This window comes from Harpegnathos saltator, unplaced genomic scaffold, assembly GCF_003227715.2.
Source record: "Harpegnathos saltator strain DR-91 unplaced genomic scaffold, Hsal_v8.6 scaffold229, whole genome shotgun sequence".
NCBI lineage: Eukaryota > Metazoa > Arthropoda > Insecta > Hymenoptera > Formicidae > Harpegnathos > Harpegnathos saltator.
Window position 1 is genome coordinate 567,416 of NW_020230016.1, and position 12,047 is coordinate 579,462.

At 36.2% G+C, this 12,047-nt stretch overlaps 2 protein-coding genes and 1 long non-coding RNA gene across 9 annotated transcripts; 1 reads left to right on the forward strand and 2 right to left on the reverse strand.

Annotated features, from left to right (window-relative positions):
• Positions 1 to 5,291: 5,291 nt before the first annotated feature.
• On the reverse strand, positions 5,292 to 5,873 carry LOC112588484 (uncharacterized). The gene is made up of 3 exons (XR_003112883.1): positions 5,815 to 5,873; positions 5,516 to 5,735; positions 5,292 to 5,414 (listed from the first exon to the last, which is right to left on the reverse strand). It is a non-coding gene; the product is annotated as an uncharacterized LOC112588484 (long non-coding RNA).
• Positions 5,874 to 5,999: 126 nt separating this feature from the next.
• Positions 6,000 to 9,495, forward strand: LOC109504231 (uncharacterized). Of its 7 annotated transcripts, none has more exons than XR_003112878.1 (8): positions 6,000 to 6,036; positions 6,108 to 6,330; positions 6,480 to 6,608; positions 6,925 to 7,037; positions 7,602 to 7,714; positions 7,857 to 8,465; positions 8,715 to 8,849; positions 8,922 to 9,495. XR_003112878.1 is itself a non-coding variant. In XM_025298645.1 (7 exons), the coding sequence occupies exons 1-5, from the start codon at positions 6,269 to 6,271 to the stop codon at positions 8,050 to 8,052; spliced, it is 513 nt and encodes a 170-aa protein (XP_025154430.1). In that variant the 5' UTR covers positions 6,256 to 6,268; the 3' UTR covers positions 8,053 to 8,465; positions 8,715 to 8,849; positions 8,922 to 9,494. The 7 variants fall into 7 exon arrangements, 2 of the variants coding, with proteins under 2 accessions (XP_025154430.1, XP_025154429.1); XR_003112879.1 differs by having other exon boundaries at positions 6,001 to 6,036; positions 7,602 to 7,703; XR_003112880.1 differs by having other exon boundaries at positions 6,001 to 6,036; positions 6,480 to 6,584.
• Positions 9,496 to 9,874: 379 nt separating this feature from the next.
• LOC112588090 (protein ALP1-like) lies at positions 9,875 to 10,660 on the reverse strand. The gene is made up of 2 exons (XM_025298635.1): positions 10,379 to 10,660; positions 9,875 to 10,280 (listed from the first exon to the last, which is right to left on the reverse strand). Exons 1-2 carry the CDS (start codon positions 10,658 to 10,660, stop codon positions 9,966 to 9,968), a joined length of 597 nt encoding a protein of 198 aa, XP_025154420.1. The 3' UTR covers positions 9,875 to 9,965.
• Between the last annotated feature and the right edge of the window lie 1,387 nt (positions 10,661 to 12,047).

A 12,047-nucleotide genomic window follows, 5' to 3' on the forward strand; every position in this document is an offset into this window, starting at 1 on the left:
CATATAACAAGGATCGAACCTCAGCCATCAGCTCAGTAGTCAGTTATCTTCACTGCTGAGCTACACCGCTTCATTGAATACCCTTCTTACTAACTCGTACACTTTCTTGGCTCTTTTCTTTAGACCGTTTTTTCTTGAAAACGAAGAGGTATTGCATCGTATGCTATTACTATGAGTTATTAGTAGTCAAGTACTATTAACTCCGTAAGTTTTGTTCCAAACCGTTTCCCGGTCGATGCGTCCTCCCCTTGTGAGACTGAAACGAAAAAAATGTATGCAAATTATTAAAAATATTAATGGCATTAATATGTATTTTGTATAAGAATATTTTGTATTTCATATTTATTGTAAGAATACTAGTAAGGTTTTTTTTGCAGTTTCCCTTGCTTTTACAACGAATGTTGATATTCATGTAATTGCCTGCAGTTATTAAAAAATAAAATAATATGCTTATTATTAATTATAAACATTATTTTGTCTTTTTACAAAACCTTTATTTTCTCCCTATAATTCTTACATTTTTTATTTCAGATAAGGGATCTTACGCTCATATTAGACTATAAATTAAGAATTACTATCGGATTAATTAAAGTAACCACGATTTAGATTATCTAATTTACTCAATTGCAATTCTCAATGCTTATGCATATAATATAATACGGGCGCTATAATACCTTAAAAAAGATACCATACTGAGATTTTTACTCAAGCAGCGAGCTCTACGTCATCTCACGCATGCGCCGTAGCATCGCAATATATTGCATCTAGCAACTATGAATTGACCGAGAGCGGATTTCCATATACTTTCTGCGGGGTCCTTCCAAAAAATGCTTATAATTTGATATTAGATTTGTAACATTATAACAGTCTCATTTAAACATTACTGAAACTTCCAAATTATGCCCAAAGTAAACACGCTTATATAAAATGAAGAATTGGTGTAGTATTAAAGTGGTAGACTTATAATCCGAAGCCGTTTTGAGTGTCCGAGTTTATGTCCCACCAGTACACCAAGACTAACCAAGTGTGAGTTTTTCAAATGTAACATGACATGATATCAATAAAATAAACTAAGTTTCACCAGTAAAGTAAAACCAGCATGGACTTTAACAACTTTAAGAATCATTTCTACTAGAAAAGAGCAATAATTAGTTTTTAATTTTCGTGTTGAGAAACATTACCAAAATGTTAACAAAACGTTAGCATAACATTATTTATAACAACTTTACATTTGAAATCAACATTACCGAAACCTCCAAATTGGAGTCAAAGTTTGTTAATTATGATATTGTATACAACGTTAGATACGACATATTTGAAAACATGTTACTAAATATCGTTATATTAGGAGTACAAATAAGTTTCCGCCGTTTTCTATCAAAAATTAGGAATTTATTGTGAAAGAACGGTACATTACGTTTTATTCAAAGTATTGTCCATCACTAGCCACTACTTTTTCTCATCTTTCTGGCAGCATTCGGATACCACATCGGAAGAACTTTTTATCTTTTGAGGCTATCCACGAATCGACCCAATTTTTAGTATCTTCATATGATGTAAAGCGCTGCTTAGACAGGCCATGTGTCATCGATCGGAACAAGTGATAATCCGAAGGGGCAATGTCTGATGAATACGGCGGGTGGGGTAGGACTTCCCAATTAAGTGTTTCCAAATAGGTTTTGATCGGTTTTGCAACATGTGGCCGAGCGTTGTCATGTAGGAGAATAATTTTGTCGTGTCTGGAGTAGTAATGGGCGCATTTTTCCTTGAGTGCTCGGCTCAATCTCATTAAATGTGTTCGGTAGAGAGCTCCAAAAATGGTTTCGCTCGGTTTGAGCAACTCATAATACACGACACCAAGCTGATCCCATCAAATACACAGCATGAGTTTTTTTCCATGAATATTCGGTTTGGCTGTCGATGTTGAAGTATGGCCAGGTGGTCCCCATGATATTCTCTTCTTTGGGTTATCGTAGTGGATCCATTTTTCATCACCAGTGATTATACGATGTAAAAAACCCTTTCTTTTATGCCTGGCAAGCAGCATTTCACACGTGCAAAATCGGCGTTCAACGTCTCTCGGCTTCAGTTCATATGGAACCCAATTTCCTTGTTTTTGAATCATTCCCAACGATGTGAAATTGCTTGTTGAGTCACTTCTAATGTAAGTGCAAGTTCTTCTTGCGTTTGGCACGAATCTTCCTCCAATAATGCTTCCAATTCCGTGTCTTCGTACACTTTCGGCCTTCCATTATGTTCTTTGTCTTCCACGTCAAACTCACCGTTTTTAAACTTTTGAAACCACCCACGACAACTTTTCTCACTTAAAGCAATCTCACCATATGCTTCTACAAGCAATCGATGAGCCTCAGCTGCAGATTTCTTCAAATTAAAGAAATAAATCAAAAGTTCCGGCAAATGACGCTTATTCGGCACAAAACTTGACATTTTCGAACGAAAAAAATTACGTGATGCTGATACGGAGTCACTAATACTTCAAGGTTATGTTGTTACCAGATGTCCAAACTTACGATATTACATTTTACATCTAACAATTTCAATATAACCTTCTAATGGGGCCATCTTTTGTCAAACGGCAGAAACTTATTTGTACTCCTAATATTACTGGCTGTAATAAATTGACTAGTGATAATAAATAATTCTATTGTTTGTTATTATTTATTGAATAATAAAATGGTAATTATACAGAATAGGTACTTTTTCGAATTTTGAGATTTTTTTGTTGTTATTATGGTAAAAATTTTTGTTGTGACTCCGAAAGTAATAATAAATCGGGGGAGCCCGAAAAGTATGCAACTAACATATTTACCAAGCATATGTACATACACACACACACACACCGAAGGGGGCATGGGGGGGCTCCCCACCCGCACCCCCTCGAGGGTCAACGGGTGAAACTCGCTTCATATGGAAAGTCACATGTGAGTTTGCGACTTATTGCGACTTTCCACGTGAAGCAAGTTTCACCCGTTAACCCTTGAGGGGGGGGGGGGGCGGGTGGGGGGCCGAAGGTCCTCCCGCACGCCCCCTTCGGTGTGTGTATGTGTGTGTACACATGCTCGGTGCAAACTCTTATCACTAACTTCATTTGTTAGTAACTTTTTAACGAACAGTAAGCATGGACTAAAACTTTTTGCATGTTACTCGGGAGGATGTTCTTGATAATATATGTAAAATTCAAGGTCATCAGAAGTGGGTCCCTTTAACCATATTTACCATTAAAACATATATTAGTCTATCTTCATCGAAATTGAAGGTACTGTAGCCTTTTGACAAGTTTACCACAAATTGTTAAAAAAAATATGTAGGTTGCATATTTTTCGGGCTTCCCCGATTCATTATTACTTTTGGAGTCACAACAAAAATTTTTACCACAATAGCAACAAAAAAATTTCAAAATTCGAAAAAGTACCTATTCTGCATAATTACCAATAAAATTATTCATATGAGTAATAAAATTAATTATTAATACTCGCTAGTTTATTATAGTTAATAATAAACTTCTGTAAGTGAAAATGTTGCAGAATATCACTAATGAAGAAAAATGTTCGGCAACCTGCATTTATATGTTAAATTTATATTTATGTATATGTATTATACAGAGAAGTCCATCCCAGATAGCCAAACCTGCGCGAGCAGATCTTGAGCAGAGCCTGCTACCAACTTTTGATGCCAAATAGGCAATAAATTTGATGTAGGATCTGTTATATTAAATCATGCTGCCAAAGTGCCATCAGATATACAACAAAGCCTGCTGTCGGGTAATTGCTGCAGATTTGCAGCAAAAACCGCGCAGGGCCTGCGTGCATAACCTTGCAGCAGATAGGCGGCTGAAACCGAGCGGATCCTGCGCACAAAACTTGAGAGCAGATTGGCAGCAAAACCGGAGCAGGCTCTGCGCGGAATCAGCTGTGATTTAAATGAACGCGCGGTGCATTGGCTTTTAAATGATTTTTAACTTATATCGTTATATTAATGCAGCTTTTTACATGAATGTAACTTTTTGGTCCATATTCTGAGCTCTCTTTTATCGTTAAAAGCGTCTCTGAACATGGCTTATAAGTCTTGTGATTACAAGTCTTGTGCTACAAACCACTTTTAGAGACGTTTCTAGCAATAAAAAGAATTCAGAATATGGACCTTTGTGTTAAGAAGGGGATGTAGAAAGAAAAACTATGACAAAAAGAGAATATATGTATTATTTTTTATTTCATATAAACATATGATGTGTATAAAAAACAATTGTATTAAAGTTTCTTTTTTCCCTAAGGTTGGAGTGTCATGGAAGGTATTTTCCGCGTAATGCGTAACCGCAAACCAATCAGATGCGTTATGAACTTTCTCGCATAGTGTTATAACGCATCTAATTGGTGAGTGGAATGAAAATAATTAATCACAAACGATTCTCATCAATTCTCGAAACGTTAATTTCGTTAATACAAGTTATTTTAACAGAACTAAGTGGATTAAATTACTTACACGTCAGACTCAGCGATGTAAACACGGTGAACGAGAGCTTGTGGCGCTATTCACTTTACCAGGACCATTCATCCGTTAGCAATTTTCAATACGTATGTATTCATCTGTGACAAGGAAATTTTTGGCGGCAAAGTACTTCATCTCTCATGCCGCTTGGTACGTAAAGGAAATCGGGTCTTTCTGCGTCCTTCAATGTCTTCTGCTTTTTCAGATCATACTCTGAACACTGATCCGTGAATGCATGTAAAATCTCAAAGGTTATCGCTAGGCACGAACTCCAACACAACGTACAGTAGATCATTTCGTATGCAGGCGACCAATCCACATCCACATCGATGTACGTTTGATATGCAATTTTTTGTATAATTAGAATAACACAATTACACAAAGAATGGAAGTTTTTAAGTTAATGCGTATGAATATTTGTCAAAATAAAAAAGAAATAGAAATAGAATCCTCCTTCTCTCTCTCTCCTTCTTTTACTTTGAAAAATATACATACACATTAATTTATCAACTTGTATTATCCAATTTGTGTCATTGTAATTATAAAAAAAAGAAATTTTTTTCATCGCATATCGTCGTATGTTGAACGAAATGTGATGTTTTTATTATATTCGGTGCGGCGCTAAAAAGCGCCGTGTCATGTATTTCGAACACGACAGGTTCCCACGTTTAAGACATCAAAATAGTCACTGAAAAGTGCCGGTTCGTCTGACGACGCAGACAGAAACCAACCACCGGTTTCTCCTCCTTCTCCTCCCCTCTCTCCACCTATCTCTTCCTGCTTCCTTCTTCTTCCTCTTCTCATTCTGTCCCTGCGTTCCTCCACTGCACCTTCCTGGACGTCCTCCCTGCGTTGCTTCATCGCGTTGTCTCTGCGTTGTTCCATTGGACTTGTATCAGACCTAGATCCTGCGAATAAAGCATGTATGAAAATAATGTACAAGGAAAATCATAACTGTTACAATAAAAGTACCAATACATCAATATATATCTTTACATCTTTTATTTACATTTAAATAATGTTGTTACTCGTCGTCGCTTGCTTCAACGTCGCCCTCGTCTGCCTTGTCATTCCATAAATTTGGTTCGCTTCTGCGCAGGTGTTTCGTCTGCGTGGACCACGCATCCTGCTCCGATGTCTCTCCTTTGCTACACGCAGAGATTCCCGCATCTGCATCTGGAATTCTGATTTAAGTGGTCTGTCAAAGTGCCGGTTCTTGCACAAGGCATCTGCAAAAGAAGCATAAGATATATTATAAATAAACTATTAACATTTCTTTTTCTGTATAATATAATAAAAATGTCTTACCATAAATCGCTTGGACCAGTCGAGTATTCGAGACAACGGTCGTCGTCCTTCCTCGCGACCGAACCATGTAAACGACTGTGTCAGCGAGTCGGATAAGCCTTCTTTTAAACGCAGGTTGATGGCTTCCTTTAAGTGAAAGCCACCGACATAATGAAAAGAATTAACCTAAAAAAATAGTTACAATAAATATAATGTATAAATATTTCTTTTCTAACAGCAAAGGTATTTATGTCACTTACAACATCGGAATAGTTTTCTTCGGTCAAATTTTCGAATTCGTCCATCTGTTGTAGTGTTGAAATGGGTAATACAGCCGGCTTTTGTGGCGCAGAATGGCGATCCTGGACGCATTTCAATATTTTCTGCAACAATCCATGCGATTTCCTGAAAATAAAAACATCAAATACAGACATACACACATACCGATAATCATGATGTACGAATTACTTACTTCATGTCTGTCTCCATAATCTTCAATCGGTCCTCCATAATCTTCAATCGTTCTTCTATTTTCCTGTAAGTATACACAAATTGCAATGATTATTTATTATTCACAACTAATTTTTTTTACTGTTTTTTATCTTACTGTTCCAATTGTAAGAATATATTCTATATATTTATTATTAGAAACATACCTATTATCTGTCCTTTCCTTTTGTAACGAGATATTCTACGCTTGACAGACAGCATGTCCTTCGCTCTCCTCACGTTGGTAAGATACATCCTGTTGCATAGGCAAGGTGTCCTGCAGCTGAGACAATATATCATTAGTATAGTACATTTTGTCAGACTCAGTGCGTACTGTGAAATTTTGAGTGTGTTGTGCATGTTCTTGTGTCACTATGGGTGATGTGTATGTGTGTGTCTGTCTGTGTGCAATATTTGTGTGTGTCTCAATGTGTGGAGTATATATTGTGTTTGTGTGTGTCTGTGTGTGTGGAGTATATACTATATATGAAGAATTGTTCGTATTTGTTTGCATGTTTGTATATGGTTGTGTATTTTGTGTATGTGTGTGTGTCATATGTGTTGTAATATTAAAATCGGTTGAATTCTTATCCTGCTGCAGCATCCTGTTGATATCGTTGATATCTTCGTCGATTATTCCAGGCAATGGCACCTGCTGCTCCTGTAGCTGTTCCTTCTCCGCTTTGAACCCTCGTCAGAAGAAGTTGTTTGATAGCGCAATGGCTTGGGAACAATGCGCTTTTGCCGTTCCATCTGTAAGCATTATAACATATATATTAATATATATTTCATACATATGCATTTATGTTTTGTTGTCCTCAACATTAAGACACAACTTTTAAGAAATAATAATGATAATATTTATTTCACAAATTTGTGAAATAATAATTTAATTTTTGTAAACATTTCAGTAAAATTTTAACGACATGGCAAATCATATTAGCTTAATGTTTACAAAATAAAATAGTGAAATAATTCTCTATTATTATGAAATATTTAGATACTTTTAGAAATATTCAGATCTTGTCATTATTTATTTTATTTTATTTATTTACGTTTCTCAATATCGAATAACGTTTACAACATGGCTTTACCAATCTGAGATCTCTCTTTAGAATATGCGTGAAAAAAAGATTTTTAAAGTAATGAATCTATATTGGACATGCGATCCCCTAAATGCTGCAAACGCTTTGAAACACTCAAAGAAAAGCTATGATTGGTCTAGAAGTTATATGTAAGCATTTGTAGCGTTTAATGGATCTCATCTCGGATATTATATTTATCGCGTTGCTTATATTTTTCACATTTTTCTTATTTAGAAACAAACGGATTCATATTCAAACGTTGGACGAAGTAAAACCAAAGTATTGAGTATGAAAAATGCAAGCACTCAAACACGCTATGAATTATGGGTGTGTTCCGTACGTGTAACGTTAGTATTTTGCATGCGCAATTTGTGCCTTATTTCGTACTATAATCCTATTTCGTTGTCTCATGGACAATTTATGCAACAATTTGCGCGAGGTGGATAATTTTAAATGTAGTTTCATATTTACGTAATTTTATTGTTGTAGATGCGGCTTCAATGTGGTATCCTTAGAGTTGAAATCACAAATTCGTCGAGTACAAGTTATTACGATTACAATTGAACTCGGAATGACCGTTAGACGGCTTCTGCCCACAAAACACGGAAACATTTGGCGCGCGGCAAAAAGCAACATGGTAGCCAATGAAAAACCGTCTTTCCGTAACGTCTTACACATCACATAGCATCACACGCATACGTGAAACGGAACACACTCTGGAGTGCGTTCGGATTCCCTACTCGAGTGTCCCCTGCTACCCAAAAGCCGTTCAGATTCTCTCCGGCTCTCCTCAAAGTTACTAGGAATAGCGTTCGGATTCCTAGTCGAGAGCTCTCGGAGAGACTCTCAACTCACCTAGCTATTGGAGCCGGGTCGTCGAGTGAGTAAGTTGAAAAAGCGCGAAACTGCCAAATTCAAGTATCTTTGTATTTCTTAGTGCGTATATGTGAATGAGTCATATGTTTGTTTGATTTCGTATTACATTCGTATTTCATTTGAACAATTATATGATGGAGCTGAAAAACTTAAAATTATGTACCAACGAAAGCGGACACGTCATTTTACAAAACAATAGATTTGTCGCATTTGATTGCAAAGGTAAAATAATCTAAATATATATTTCATGTATATAATTCTTTTGAGGTTATGACAAAAACCGGCATCACTCCTTTTATCCTTGCTTTATATTTTTATAAAGTAATAATAATTTATTAGAAGAAATATGCGTATATACGTAGAATTTAGACAGTAATTCTGTCTTTGCTCTTTTCATTATTAATTTGTAGTAAATAAGTTGCTTTTTACCAAATGCCAAAATAGTACTAGATTCATTGTTTCTTTTTTCAGCCGAATGATTAATACATCTTCCAAATAAGGAGAATGTTCGTAAATATTTCAACATAACACACATGTCGGATGTAGAAAAGGAACAATACATCAAAGAATATGACAAAGAGGAAAATAAAAATACTGCAGCTATTAGTTAGTATCGCATAATTGTTAATTTACTTTTATGATTTCTCTTATTTCTACAATATTTCCTTTTGTTTGTAGGTATCAAACAACAAGCTTCTTGGAAAGATGATAATGCTGTCAAGGCACTTGTTCGTGAATGGAAGTTGCATGAAGAGAAATTTAAGAGTACTACTATCACAAATGACAAAGTATGGAATATGATCGCTGTCAAATTAATGAAGGAAAATCCTCTTTGGGAGTACACTGCAAAGTGTGAAAATTAATTTAAAGATATTCGGAAGAATTATATAAAACTAAGGACAACAATGTGAACAAGAGTGGACAAGATTTGCAAACATGTAAATTCTATGAAGAAATAGACGAAGTTTTTGGTGAAATGCCTATTATTCAACCTGTGGCTATCGCTTCTACCCTAAAGAAACACAAGCGTTCAACATTTCACAGTACGTCTGATTCATCTGAAGACGAGGAGAATGTGAAAAATTCTGGTCAGAAACCTAAGAAGAAAAGTAAAATTAGCATCGAGTTAAATAAATGGGTACTTTTACAACAAGAAGCAAATGTTGTACGAGAGCAAGCTAAAAAAAGGCGACATGAGAAAAAGATGCAGCGCCAAGATGAAGCAATTAAGATATACAACGATAATATGAAAAAGATATTACAGAAATTATGATTATTTTTTTTATTTAATTCTCATTTTTTACATTTTTTTTTATTCTCATATTGTAGTAACTTAACATTACTGTGATATGCAAAACTAGATTATTAACGTTACTTTGTTTTGCATCACTCCACTTATGTTTATTTATTGAGATGTTGCTTATGTATAAGTTTATGCATGGAAATGTAAGACTGAATATTTTATTTCATTGTTAACACAAGCAAGTTTTATTTTAATTTAAAACATTAACATGTCAAATTTAAAACATTAACATGTTTATAATTATTTATATTACTTATATTATGTCAATTGAATGAAACAAAATTTAACATTTATTATAATTAATTTTATTTTTTCATAAATTAAATTCCATTAGTATAAAATTTCGTGAGTACAAAATTTAACTTTGTACACTCAGGGAACACTCAGGAAAATTTTCTAATGATAAACAAATAATAGATTTAATCTCTAGTAAATATAAGATTGCACAGGTAATCACGTTTCACTTCTCCTGCTACCTCATTGACTATACCACCATCAGGCGGCTCTTCATCTATTTCTTCAGCTCCTTCCTCTATGAAGTCTTCCACATTGTCATCGATGCCCTCCAAGCAAATATTATGTAATACTGTACACGCAATGATTGTGTTAGGTATCTGGTCATCTTTGTTCATATCAAGATATTTAAGTCTTCGAAATCTGCCCTTCAATAGAGCAAATGCTCTTTCAATAACAGATCTTTTTGAACTGATCTCTTTATTAAATCTTTTCTGAGCCTGGAAAAAAACAAATGTAATTAAATATCTAACATCGCAGCAGTTATTGTCTATGAAGACAAAATATGTAAATTAGAAAACTTAAATTCTAGACTTACATTAGATAACTGACCATGGTCTATATACAGAGGAATGCACCAGGTCAACACTGGATAAGCTTTATCACCTATGATAAATTCATCTTCAGGAAAATAATTTCTTTCATTTGCCTGGATTTCTTTCCAAAGATCAGAATTTCGCAAGACCCTCAAATCACCAACTGAGCCAGGATAGCCAGCAAAGCAATCTGTGAAGTGTAAGCGAGCATCACAAACAGCTTGTAATGTAATAGCAAATGTCTTTTTGTAAGTTTTGTAATACTGGGCATCTATCGGGAACATATTACGAAGAAACAATTAATTCCTATATTCTCTTATACAGGGTGCACGATTTATCTGAAGACATTGAAATATCTCGAGAACTATGCATTGGATAAAAAAAGTGGTTAATGAAAGTTGTTAGTCTCGAAGGGGGACATCCAATGATACCAAACTCGACCTCCCACCCCACCCCCTGGGGGTGAGGGTTGGGGGCAACTTTGAAATCTTAAATGGAAACCCCCATTTTTTATTGCAGATACGGATTCTACGCCACAAAATACGTAAATTTTCTTCGAAACTTTTTTTTTGATTCGTGATAGATGGCGCTGTAATCGCAAAAAATTATTAGGTGCGCAACTAAGTTCCCGCTGTTTTTCAAGAGATGGCTCCAGTAGTAAGTACTGGTCGATTGTGGCATAACCAAAACGTCATGAACCAAGCTTAGACATATGGTAAACAAACCGCTTTGACACATTAGTGATTTTGTTTTTGCGTCATATACTTTTGGTTGTGTGAAAATGTCTGATTTTGTGCCAAATAATCGTCATTTGCGGGAAGTGTTGCTTTTCTTCTTTCATTCGAAGAAAACGGCGGCTGAAGCGCATCGAGAACTCCAAAAAGTTTACGGAGATGCTGCTCTAAGTGAAACAACGTGCCGCGATTGGTTCCGTCGCTTCAAAGACGGTGATTTCGATGTTGACGACCGTTCGCGTGAAGGAAGGCCAAAAACCTTCGAAGACGCTGAATTGGAGGCATTGCTCGATGAGGATCCGTGCCAAACGCAAAAAGAGCTTGCTTCAGCATTAGGAGTTACCCGCCAAGCCATTTCCAAGCGATTGCATGCGTTGGGAATGATTCAAAAGCAAGGAACTTGGGTTCCTTATGATTTGAAGCCAAGAGACGTTGAGCGTCGTTTTTTCGTCTGTGAACAACTGCTCCAGCGACAAAAAAGGAAGGGTTTTCTTCATCGTATCGTTACGGGTGATGAAAAATGGATTCATTACAGCAACCCAAAGAGAACAAAATCATGGGGACTGCCCGGTCATGCTTCTACGTCGTCAGCTCGGCCGAATATTCACGCTGCGAAGGTTTTGCTGTGTATTTGGTGGGACCAGGGCGGTGTTATTTATTATGAGCTGTTGAAACCGAACGATACCATCACTGGGGAACGGTATCGAACTCAATTGATGCGATTGAGCCGAGCACTGCGCGAAAAGCGGCCACAATACGAGCAGAGGCACGAAAAAGTGATTCTACAGCATGACAACGCTCGGCCTCACGTTGCCAAACCCGTTAAAACCTACTTAGAAACGCTCAAATGGGAAGTCCTACTCCACCCGCCATATTCCCCAGATATTGCGCCGTCCGATTATTACTTGTTCCGTTCGATGGCACATGGTCTGGCTAA

Bases quoted from the DNA above. Each gene is read 5' to 3' on its own strand.
- LOC109504231 (XM_025298644.1), top strand. From the start codon at position 6,503: ATGTCCTTCGCTCTCCTCACGTTGGTAAGATACATCCTGTTGCATAGG. The intron at 7,038-7,601 runs GTAAGCATTATA...TTTCTTATTTAG, and splicing joins GCGCTTTTGCCGTTCCATCT to AAACAAACGGATTCATATTC. The intron at 7,715-7,856 runs GTTAGTATTTTG...TTATTGTTGTAG, and splicing joins GTGTGTTCCGTACGTGTAAC to ATGCGGCTTCAATGTGGTAT.
- LOC112588090 (XM_025298635.1), bottom strand. From the start codon at position 10,660: ATGTTCCCGATAGATGCCCAGTATTACAAAACTTACAAAAAGACATTT. The intron at 10,281-10,378 runs GTAAGTCTAGAA...GTTTTTTTCCAG, and splicing joins ACCATGGTCAGTTATCTAAT to GCTCAGAAAAGATTTAATAA.